Consider the following 12,853-nt stretch of genomic DNA (forward strand, 5'->3'; position numbering starts at 1 on the left):
AAAAAATAGTACTATTTCTGGTTATATCATTTCCTAGCTGTGTAATTTAATATCGCTGGATTACGTACCTCATCAAGAAATCAGGACAGTCTTTCTTACATGAACTCTGTGGTCTGTTGGCATCAGGCTATAGGAAATTTAACATCGAAATTGATGGACTCAAATCCAGGAAAAAAGAAAAGAATCCAAATTATTTCACTTTGGAATTAATCTAGGTTAAATATTGATATATCATGTGTAAATTTCAAGTATATGAAATATTTACTTTCCATTCCAATAAATACTTTCAAAAAACCAGAATTTAAATTGTTTTGTATATATTTCATGTCTTATTTTTTAAAGCCTAAAAGCTAATTTTCAGTAACATCAAAAATAGCAATTTTAATTTCTTTTAAAAATAGTTTTTTCCTTACTAAAATATCTGTTTAAAACATGACAATATCCCTTCATATTAAAATTCTAATTCGCACATTCCTCTTATAAACAACTACATGTTACTTTGGAATCATTCATTTCTTCCATGCTTTTTCCATAAAGATTGATAAGTCTTGGGTGTACTCTGTAAAGAATATAAGAATATGCATGATTATTTCATCAACCTATCAATCATTCTGTTATTTTTCACACATAACCCCTATCAAATGTGATAATGATAGCCAACGAACATACATTCATGGCAGAGCTGCCATCTAGGAAAAAATGCGGGGCCTAATAAATCAGCAGCAGTAAAGCCCAGTCAGTCACCCGTGCGTGTAGAAAGCTCACATCTAGCAGGCTACTCAGGGAGCCCTGCACACTTCTTCTACCAACTGAGTCATAATGCTTACCAACAATGAGTTTGCATGTTCCCAAGCCTGTTTATAACCCATTGCTCTTGTTAATAAATAATATGTAAAATTGTTCTTATGTAAAGTATGCTTTGGAAAGACGATAAAAGCAAACTGCTGAACACAAAGTGTTACAGTATTTGTTGTGGGTAAAAGGAAATTTTAAACGACTGGGGGATTAAATTGTAACCATCTGCTCTTCAGATGGCATCACAAGGTTTGAGATCTTAATCCATTTTTAAAAATTCAAAATGGAAATTGTAGACGTACATTATCTGTATAGTTTGTGAAGAATGGTAATTCAGAATGCCAACGTAGAGACTCATAACCAAAGAAAATGCTTTGGTTCTACATAACAATTAGTGAATAAATACAAAGTTACACTTTTTTATTTATTAAAATTGTACATGTGTCTTTTTATGCTTCCCTGACTTACGAATTTAAAAAATAATTTATCTAGCCAACTGCCTGTTTTGATAGTTATAAGAAGGCAGCTTCCATTTATATGTCTATCAGACACAAAACTGATAGTATAAGATGGTGAACTAATTAGATTTACCTAACATGGACCTCTGATGCAACTTCCATTAAATCACCATCTACATTCCAAGGGAAACTGCTTCCTGTAGCAGTTTCATGTGGTCCATCTTCTTCCTCTGGATTGTGTCCACTGCTGTTACTCCTTGGGTGAACTTTTACTTCTTCAACAGTGTAAGTCTCAACAAATGGAAAATTGAACTAAAAACAAAAAACAAAAAATAAATGCAAATAATCTTGGTACTTGCTTTATCCCTAACTGTAATGCAAACTAGGAAAGTTCACTGTGCTCTCACTTGCAAGTAAATATCAATGTGCATGCTGATGTTTTTATAGCTTTGAAACTCTAATTAGTTCCAATTTCTTTGGAAGAAGGAGCCCCTTTTCTGAAGCTTTCCTAGCTCATTTAGATCTAGAAGCTGGCAAACTTGTTTTATGACAAATAGTATATGTCTATGAAATTGTATACAATAATTTCCAATAAAAACTAAATCTTTAATATTGGTCTATTGTTATAGAGGATTTATATAATCCACTGACTTGATTATTGTCAACTAGTTTAACTGATGTAGAGCAAACTCTAGAATAAGTTTCACATTTGGAATTTAATTAGGAAGAACTAAATTTATGAAGGTAAAAAGAAAGTCCATCCTGTGTGATTTTTACAGGTGTTTGCCTGCCTCATCCTCACTTTATCATGCAGCTTGTGTCCATCTTTAATTATGGTTGCTTACTGACCACTCTAGCATGATACAAAGTCAGCTTCATATTTCAGTCTTTCTTGGCCATGCTACCCAAAGCAACCTACAGATTTAATGTGATCCTTATCAAACTACCCATGACATTTTTCACAGATATAGAACAAATAATCCTAAAATTCATATGGAACCATAAAAGACCCAGAATTGCCAAAGCAACCCTGAGGAAAAAGAACAAAGCAGGAGGCATAACCCTCCCAGACTTCAGACAATACTACAAAGCTACAATAATCAAAACAGTGTGGTACTGGCACAAAAACAGACACATAGATCAATGGAACAGAATAGAGAGCCCAGAAATAAGCCCACACACCTATGGACAATTTAATCTTTGACAAAGGAGGCAAGAATATACAATGGGGAAAAGACAGTCTCTTCAGCAAGTGGTGTTGGGAAAATTGGACAGCCGCATGCAGATCAATGAAGTTAGAACATTCCCTCACATCATGAACAAAAACAAACTCAAAATGGCTTAAAGACTTACATATAAGACATGACACCATAAAACTCCTAGAAGAGAATATAGGCAAAACATTCTCTGACATAAATCATACCAATGTTTTCTTAGGTTAGTCTCCCAAGGCAATAGAAATAAAAGCAAAATTAAACAAATGGGACCTAATCACACTTATAAGCTTTTGCACAGCAAAGGAAACCATAATCAAAATTAAAAGACAACCTAAGGAATGGAAGAAAATTTTTCCAAATGATGTGACTGACAAGGGCTTAATTTCAAAAATATACAAACAACTCATACAATTTAAAAACAAAAAAAAACCCAATCGAAAAATGGGCAGAATACCTAAATAGACACTTCTCCGGAGAAGACATACAGATGGCCCATAGGCACATGTAAAGATGCTCATCATTGCTAATCATTAGAGAAATGCAAATCAAAACTACAATGAGGTGCGCCACCTCACACTGGTCAGAATGGCCCTCATTAAAAAGTACAAATAACAAATGCTGGAGAGGGTGTGGAGAAAAGGGAACCCTCCTACACTGTTGGTGGGAATGTAAATTGGTGCAGCCACTATGGAAAAGAGTATGAAGGTTCCTCAAAAAACTAAAAATAGAGTTTCCATATGTTCCAGCAATCCCATTCCTGGGCATATACCCAGACAAAACCTTAATTCGAAAAGATACATGCACCCAGTGTTCAAAACAGTGCTATTTATAATAGCCAAGACATGGAAACAACCTAAATGCCCATCGACAGATGAATGGATAAAGAAGATGTGGTACATATATACAATGGAATATTACTCAGCCATAAAAAGAATGAAATAATGCCATTTGCAGCAACATGGATGAACCTAGACATTATCATACTAAGTGAAGTAAGCCAGACAGAGAAAGACAAATACCATATGGTATCACTTATTTGTGGAATCTAAAATACAACACAAATGAACTTATCTATGAAACAGAAACAGACTCACAGAGAACAGACCTGTGGTTGCCAAAGTGCAGGCAGGGGAAGGAAGGATTGGGAGTTTGGGATTAGCAGATGCCACCTATTATATATAGGATGGATAAACAGCAAGGTCCTACTGTATAGCATAGGGAACTATATTCAATATCCTGCAATAAACCATAATGGAAAAAAATATGAAAACAATTATATATATATATGTATAACTGAATCACTTTGCTGTAAGCAGAAATTAACACAACATTGTAAATCAACTATACTTCAGTAAAAATTTTTTTAAAAATTGAAATTTTTCTTACTTGCCTAAGGAAACTATAGTGAAAAAATCTGTATTCTCTGAAATAACTAAGATAGCCAAGTAACTTTTTAGTAGAAATGCACAACTACTCATTTATTTCAGTTTTCAGATAAATGGCATGAGGGTTATCACAAATATATTATCTACATGTTTTTTCCCTTCTTTCACATATAAACCTCGATGAAGCACAGAATTTTAAAAGTTGCCAGAAAACTATTTCCCCCAACACCCTTATTTTGCTATATGTGGAAACATCAAGGTCCAGCAGATCTTACAGTTTATACTGAATAATGCATGGGTTACATGGTGGATAATACTGGGTTACATGATGGCAACAGTTGTTCTATTTGAAGTACGGGGTTAGCAGCCCCCAAGCAACTCTCTGTTGGAAAAAGCAAGGCTCTCTCTAAAACTGCCTAACAGTCACTGCATTAGACTTCCCATCTCAGGTGTAAGGTTTGGGGCCACCCTTCACACTGAACTTGTAAACTGTTCTACATTTTTCATTCACTGTAAAAATAATGTGTTTTAGTTGTTTTTTAAAACATTTTAAAAAATTTTATTTATTTGGTTGTGCCGGGTCTTAGTTGCGGCAGGCAGTTTCCTTAGTTGTGGCATGTGAATTCTCAGTTGCAGCATGCATGTGGGATCTAGTTCCCTGACCAGGGATCGAACCCGGCCCCCCTGCTTTGGGAGCACGGAGTCTTAACCACTGCGCCACCAGGGAAGTCCCAAAATAATGTGTTTTAAATGAGTCAGTGATCACTGGCCATTATGGGTTAAACTGTGTCCCCCGTAAAGATATCTAGAAGTCCTAACTCTTAGTACATGTGACTGTCACCTTATTTGGAAATAGGGTCTTTGCAAATGTAATCAAGTTAAGATAAGGTCATTTGGGTGGCCCTAATCCAATATGACTGATGTCCTGGTTAAGAGAGGAGAATGCCATGTGAAGATAGACACTCAGGGAGAATGCCATGTGATGAAGGGGTCAGAGACTTGAGCCATGCAGCTAAAGCCAAGGAGTGTCAGGAACTGATGGCCATCACCAGTAATTCTATTGTCTTACATCATCAGTTTTCATGTGCACACTTCACAAAATGAAGCTCCATTCATCCATGCATGCACATTTATTACCTAGGAAGCCACAGACATTGTTAGATGGGACTTAGGGAAGCCAAGAGTGTGATATCACGTGTGAGGGTGTGTTTGGGGCATGAGGAAGGGAAGTTAACAAAGTTGTGATATATATAAGTGCCATAATGGTATAAGCACAGAGAAATGAGAAGAGGCAAACAGGCTCAGGATATTGGGTGAATTGCCCTCTTGAGCTGAGTCTTAACACAGAAGAATTAGCCTGGAGGTGAAGAGAAGCTCTGGAGAGAGGAAACCACGTTTGCAAAAATACAGAGATATGCCATGATCAAGCATAGTGTGATACTGATGGCAACACTGGTATTTTGGCATTTATTTTTCAGAGTATGTTAATGCCTATATTTGATTTTAAAACATAGACACATATGGTGTTATGGGCTGAATTGTGTTCCCCCCCTCCCCAATTTATATGTTGAAGTCCTAACTCCCTGTACCTCAGAATGTAACCATATTTGGAGATAAGGTCTTTAAAAGGTGATTAAGTTAAATGAATCTTTTAGGGTAGGCCCTAATCCAATATGACTGGTGTCCTTATAAAAGGAGGAAATTGGGACACACAGAGAGACCCCAGGAATGTTCATGCACAGAGAAAAGACCAAGTGAGGACACAGCCAGAAGGCAGCCATCTGTAAGCCAAGGAGACAGGTCTTGGGAGAAACCAAACCTACCCAGTCTGTGGTATTTGTTATGGCAGCCCTAGAAAACGAATTCAATGACCAAAGCATGAGAAATCTGGTAGAGGATGGCAAGAAGCGAGGCTGTGACATAGGCAAGGGCTAGAATACAAGGGGCCATGTATTCCACACTGAGGAAATTTGATGTCATCTTGATGACAATAACACTTTGAAGAATTAGGCAGGAGATAAATCAGATACGTATTTTAGAAAAATCCCTCTAGAATGCAGTGTGGAAGATAAGACCAGAGAAAAGAAAGATCAGAAGGAGGCTATTGGAAGCAAGAAGGGATTAAGGTTTGAATTAATTGGTGGATTGGTTGTGAGGAATGAGGGAGAGGGATCCAGAGTAACTCCAGGATGGGTAGAGAGTGGTGCCATTGCCCTTTGTAGGGAAACACGGAAGGAGCACCATCAGGGAAGAGGACAATAAGGTAAGTAGTGGACATGCTGGACTCAAGATGCCTGTGAGTTTTATAACCTTCTCAGCACACAGGAAGGCACAGTGGTCCTGCAAATCAGAAAGGAAGAGAGAACCCTTGGTAGTGTGCAAAGTTCAGATAGTGGTTCAAGCAATGGGAAGCAGTGAGATCACCCAGGAAAAGGTATCATGAGAAGAAGGTTACAAACAAATCCCTGGGGAATAACAAGGGTTTTTAAACCCCCTAAACAAAAATGATGGTCAAAGCAAACATAGAAATGTTTTCCATATGAACAGAGAAAACAAAGGCCAGCTACAGGATGGAGCTGAAAGGACTTGAAGAGTAATTTTTACCTCTATCTATTTCACACAGAGATGGGAAACGCAAGACGTGTCACCTACAAATGATGGTTTTCAGTACATTCTACAATTGTTCAGATACATGAACATTCAGTTCAACCTGGAAAGATGGTTCAGAGACCTAGACGGTTGCTCTCCTTAGGCTGAAGTGCCGCATTTCCCTTCCTGGATACCAGAACTGCTACTAATTGACAGTGGATTATATAATCTTATATTTATCTGGTCTTTATAATATTACATAATTTATATAAATTTATATTTTTGAACATGTCACCATGAAGGAAAGAGACTACATACACATGTATATGTGTATATGTATGTCTGTGATTTTTTAACAAATGTATCAGATTAACATTGCTTGAAAGCAGTCACCTTGGGAATCAATCCAATTATTCTTACTATATACCATTATGCAAAACATTTTAGAATTTCTTTGCAAAAAATTACAGAGCAGTAGCATGGACTTGAATTTTTGGAAAGAGCTGAGCCAATCAGTTAAGCCTAATGAACACCACACACACACACACACACACAGGCAATAGTTTTTTTGTATCAAAAGCAAGATATGACTGGTTGAGTACCTGAGAAAAATGGTTATGTCTTCCATAACATGGTCTCCTTTTGAAAAAAATTACTTTCCTATAGATACAGAATTACATTCACTACTATATCTTTGTCTTTATTTTTTATAGTAAGCATCTATTACTTTTAAAGTCAGAAGAAAGCTACTTTAGTAATGAAAAAAGGATGTCTACAAAAATTACCTAAGACATTTGCCCCTTAGGCAATTCCAAAAGAGAACTTCTGTAAGTAATCTGTGCAATCGTGCCTCCCTAAAATAAATATACAGCTTCTCAGGGTAAGTACCTTGAGGTTATTACTCCTTTAAGTTCTCATATTTATTTAATAGAAAAAGAATAGGAAAAGTTTATACCAAGGTAATGGCACTCATTATCTCTTGGAATATAGAATTTCGAGAGCTTTTTATATATATTGTTATCTTGTTTCTATTTTCTGACTTACAAAAAACTAATGAACATGTATTGCTTTGGATTAAGAAAAATAATAAAGTTGCAAACAAAATTAGCAACATCTGAAAAGGCATACATTCCTTTAAAAATCAATAAATCACTGTATTTTCCCAAACACATATACATAAAGTTATTAGTTAGGCTTACAACCTACATTATATCTGCTTTTGTTCACTTTGTCTCCTTAGAGATTTATATTTAAAGAAAATAGGACTGTATATAATTTTATGACATAATTTCCTAAACATTTCATTCAATTGGTTGCTCAATAAACATTGATCAAATAATGTAGTAGGCAGAGGAGAACTGAAACTTCATGAAGCCTGCCTGAGAAAGTTGAAAATTATAAAGAAGCAAAAATGAGAGCCTTGCAGTGGCTACCTATGTAAGCAAGATTCAGCTGCTCGTCACCGGCTGGATTTACTCTCCTCCTCCCATCTGTTCTCCCCCAACTACATCCAGGTACAATTTTATACCTGTAAGAAGGTGTGAGACTGTAGGGTTTTACATGCATACTACGTACTTCAAGATTCATAATTTCAGAAATTCACGTATTTCTGGATCAGTTTCCTAATAACTGGCTCAAAATGTCTGCCAAAAGAATATGGCTTATAATAGTTATTGCTTCTCTTTAAAACAAATCCCTTAAGAATGGAAATCCAGCTTTATCTATCTCTACAAATAGCACCACACTTCCTAAGTTGAGAATAAAATAAATAACATCTATATAAAAGTAGCGTATTTTAAAATATATTTCTGCAAACCTATTTCAATCAATGTAAGTAGGCTGATCTTAAACAAACAATAGGAAAATCCAAAGGTCATAACTTTAGAGGGAGTCTGCTGCCATAAAATCAAGAAGGCTAAAAATCTCAGATTTCACTGATCTTCATTCTGAAGAACAGCTGAGTATGTCATTTTATCCTTAATTTACTTCACATTTCAATATAACACTACCTTTTCTATTTTCTCTTTGCACACACACACATAAATGTATATAACCACCAACCCACAATTCAAAAAAGGCCAATCCATATTAATATGGGTGGATACTTTTCAGAATTTGAAGAAAGAACAAATTGAAAAAAAAAAAAAAAAGGTTAATGCATTCAGAAGAAAATAAAGCCTTCTTACAAGGCAGGACTCGGTGTCAACTCCGGCAGCATCTCTCTCCCCATGATTAATTGCTTTGCACACAGGTAATCCAAATGGTTTACTGTACCTGGTTTTTAACACTTGCATATCTTTTCAGGTGTTTTATAAATTCTGGTCGAGAAGTGTTTCGTGCAATTATAAGAGCCATGCTTCCATTATTTAATCTGAAATTAAATATTTGTATTTGACATTAAAATATTTATTAAGAGAGTACATCAGAAATTACTCTGTATCATTCCTCCTAACAAATAATGTTTACTAGAAGTTGTAGGCAAGCTAGATAAATCACCATCACATTAAATTTACCTAAAATTATTAAATCATATCTTGCTGTGTTGTCTTTTAAATGAAACAGCCTTTCAAATTAGTTTTATTAAACAACTGACTGATTTCCTTCTCACCAAGCACTTACACCAAGCACTTTTTAAAAAATGAATCATCATGCATCCTATTCACATATCAAGACATAATTTGAAATCCAATGTACTTACTTAGGGATTCGAAGTGTGAAACCGTGTATTTTTTTTAAAGATGTGTTGTACGATAGTTAATAAATACAAATGGTCTAACGACTAGTTCAACACTTTTTAAAATCTAAAGTGTGATTTAAATATTTATTTATGGGCAGGTCTAAGTGACATAGGAAACCAAATAAATCAGAGGCTCTTGGATGGATGAACTGGAGTGAACAAATGCTACCACACATGTTCAGTTAAATGACTGAACATTTTAATCTTGCATAACTCTTCAGTTCAATATAAGAGGCTGCAAATTTAGAGGTGTGATTTAGTGCCAAAAAGCCACTCACAGATGCATCTAGCTTTAGAAGGCAGTTTGCAGAAATATGTGCAAATGACTTCTAGGCTCAATTTCAGTGCAAATATAAAGTTATTCCAAGAATAACAATGACGACATAAAAAAGAGCTCTTTAAATCTTACGGAACCTCAGGTTAGAGCTGTAAGGGACCTTGGAGATTTTTCAGTCATTCACTCAGTTTATGTAGAAGGAAAAGAAGCCCCGAAGTTTAAGTGATTGTTTCAAAGACAGAGAAAAACAAAATAATCACTGGAACTAGAGCACTTAATCCAGGGGCCACCATTCCTTTTACCCATTACATCACCTCTTCCCAACTGGAAATAAATAGTACCAAAACATTAGTGTTTTGTGCATTCTTGATTTTTTTTTTAATTACTTAGTTTTTACTGGTAAACATGAAAAGCATTTCATGTGTCTACCTTTCAATACTTATTAGTAATTGAAACACATGCTATGTGCCTGGCACTGTTCTAAATATTTTCCATACATTAATGCATTTAATCTTAGAAAAATTCGAATATAAAAAAATTAGTTCTGGGCTTCCCTGGTGGCGCAGTGGTTGAGAATCTGCCTGCCAGTGCAGGGGACACGGGTTCGAGCCCTGGTCTGGGGAGATCCCATGTGCCGCGGAGCAACTAGGCCCGTGAGCCACAATTACTGAGCCTGCGCGTCTGGAGCCTGTGCTCCGCAACAAGAGAGGCCGCGACAGTGAGAGGCCCGCGCACCTCGATGAAGAGTGGCCCCCGCTTGCCACAACTAGAGAAAGCCCTCGCACAGAAACGAAGACCCAGCACAGCCATAAATAAATAAACCTAAAGTTTAAAAAGAAAAAAAATTAGTTCCTATCAGCAACTTGCACTGAGGTATTTTGAAGTAAATTATACTTTCTTGTGAAAAAATAAATAAAGCTGGAAGTTGAAACTCCTTTGCAATTTCCCTGAATCGTTCAGAAGCTGAATTTTTTAATACCTTGGTCAGCCGAGGCTCTGATGTAAAGGCCTTTAAAGAAATGGCACGTTTGCTTACAATCCACAGAAGACATCTCTAACTAGTGATCCTCCTCTGAAAAATTCATCAATGCAGATTGAACCTGGAGGGTAAGCAGTGGAATTCCAGGCCAGCTGGAAAAGGACTGGAGCAGCTTGGAAGGAGGCATGAATCTACTGCTCCCAGGAGAGTGGGACTACTTCCCATGAAGGTCCTTGAGCAAACACGAGAGTCAGAGACGGCGTAGGGTTAGAGCAGCATTGTGTCAAGTTCTGGAGCTCTTGTCAGCCAGCCAGATCTTCACTTTTCGTGGGGGAAGCTACATTAGGGAGGTGCACAGCTATCTAGGGTTTCTGAGGGAATGGGGAGGAAACAATCAGCCTCAATTTCTAAACCACACAAGCTTCAGCACTAGAGATAATTAATGAGACTCTGACATCTGATTTTTAAAATAGTTTCTCTTCTTGTCTAACTTTGGATATTTCCCTCTTTCTTACCTTCCTATCAATTGCCAAGGAAAACATTTTAAATCAATCCCTTTACCAATTGTTAATCCTTCAGGTTAAATATTTTGCAGGGAAGTTGAAACTAATCATTAAAATGATGTTATGAATTGCCAAAGTACATACATAAGTCATTCTTTTATCCCACTTCTGGGGAAAATCTAGAGGTGACGATATTATGCAACATTCATCACCCTTTCTTCTATGCTCTACAGGAACACAAGAGAAATATTTTCAGACCAATGATGGAGAACTACATGAAAAGGATGTGCAAGAGATGGAACAGCTATAGCTTGTAGATAAAATGATATATAAAATGTCTCATGAAAATGTGGGCAGTAGATTCAGATGTACCACAATTCACACTAAATATAACTAAAATGTTTCCTTTGAATAAAAGTATCATACACACATATATGCTATTCCTGCTAAGGATGTATACGTCTGCTCTAAAATCGAAAGGCAGAGATGTGCACAAGGAATACCAGAATTAAATATAATATTCTCAATGACTGGGAAATAAATAAATAAAGCAAAGTAGACATAAAATAACACAATAAGATCAGGTCAATAAAGCCCAAGGAATATTATTTTAGCCTCAGTGATATTAAAAAAATCAGAGTAAATGATCATTTTTCCAGTATAACAGTTACTCTCAGCCTACTCTGAAGACAAATCCCTTAAAATCAACTCAAAAATGACTACCTCTTGATAATGTTCTAGTTAGCCAAGAGTTAGCAGGGTATTCTGAAAGATAAATGTGGTTTATAGAAAAGTTTCAATGGGGCTTCCCTGGTGGCACAGTGGTTAAGAATCCGCCTATCAATGCAGGGGACACGGGTTTGAGCCCTGGCCCGGGAAGATCCCACATGCCGCGGAGCAACTAAACCCGTGCACCACAACTACTAAGACTGCACTCTAGAGCCCATGAGACACAACTGCTGAAGCCCGCGTACAAGAGAAGCCACCACAATGAGAAGCCCGCCCACCCCAACGAAGAGTAGCCTCTGCTCACCGCAACTAGAGAAAGCCCGCGCGCAGCAACAAAGGCCGAAGTCAGCCAAAAATAAATAAATAAATGAATGAATGAATGAAAAGTATCAATGATTCAATAAAAACGCTTACTAACCTGGTATTAGGTGCCAAGCCTCTAGGTGCCACTGAACACAGGCACGGAATTGCCATAATGCTGACATTCAAGAACTGACCCTGGATCATTTGCCACTGATCATTACAGTCTAAAGGTAATGGAAGGGATTGGTTACTTTCCCCCACCAGAGCAAAATGTCAATACAGCCCTGCTCAGTTCTCAAGGAGGTAACTTCATACTCACCAGATTTCGGAGATCCCTGTGCCCTCCTAAAAGTAAGAAAACAAGACAAAGAAACATCACATCACACACAAAAAAATAGCATCTATTAAACATGAGATGATTAGAGAACCCAACATTATATATATTAAATTCAGCAGTAAGTGAAAATATGTGAACAATTCTGTCACTGCATTAGTCATTGATTCATTGATTCATCAGTAATGATGATTTTCAAAATTTCTTTTAAGACTAGAGCACTTCCTTTGTGTGGCTTTGAGTAATATTTTTATTCCACATTAGAAATTCTCATGAGGGCAGAAACTATGAATTTTGTTTGTTTGTTTGTAGGTGTATTGTATCCAAGGTGTCTGGCATACAGCAGGTACTTAATAAACAGCTATTGAATGGATGGATGGATGGATGGATGGATGGATGGATGGATGGATGGATGGATGGATTGAGTGAATAGTTGTTTCTGAAGACAGGTGCCAAACTACACGGCCTAATAGAATCTGTAGGACCCCATGATTCTATATTCTTCACTAATATGATAGAATAACAACCAAAGATCACAAGTCTAATA

At 36.7% G+C, this 12,853-nt stretch overlaps 1 protein-coding gene across 1 annotated transcript in view; it reads right to left on the reverse strand.

Annotated features, from left to right (window-relative positions):
• Window positions 1-387: 387 nt before the first annotated feature.
• Window positions 388-12,853, reverse strand: part of CERKL (ceramide kinase like) — a 140,645-nt gene continuing 128,179 nt past the window's right edge. Inside the window, exons 9-13 of the mRNA XM_036858112.1 lie at window positions 12,292-12,317; window positions 12,088-12,196; window positions 8,719-8,815; window positions 1,387-1,565; window positions 388-559 (exon numbers count right to left, since the gene is read on the reverse strand). Coding sequence (XP_036714007.1) covers window positions 478-559; window positions 1,387-1,565; window positions 8,719-8,815; window positions 12,088-12,196; window positions 12,292-12,317 — 493 coding nt within the window. The 3' untranslated portion in view covers window positions 388-477. The remainder of the gene's footprint in view (window positions 560-1,386; window positions 1,566-8,718; window positions 8,816-12,087; window positions 12,197-12,291; window positions 12,318-12,853) is intronic.

Source organism: Balaenoptera musculus, chromosome 7 (assembly GCF_009873245.2).
Source record: "Balaenoptera musculus isolate JJ_BM4_2016_0621 chromosome 7, mBalMus1.pri.v3, whole genome shotgun sequence".
Classification (NCBI taxonomy): Eukaryota; Metazoa; Chordata; class Mammalia; order Artiodactyla; family Balaenopteridae; genus Balaenoptera; species Balaenoptera musculus.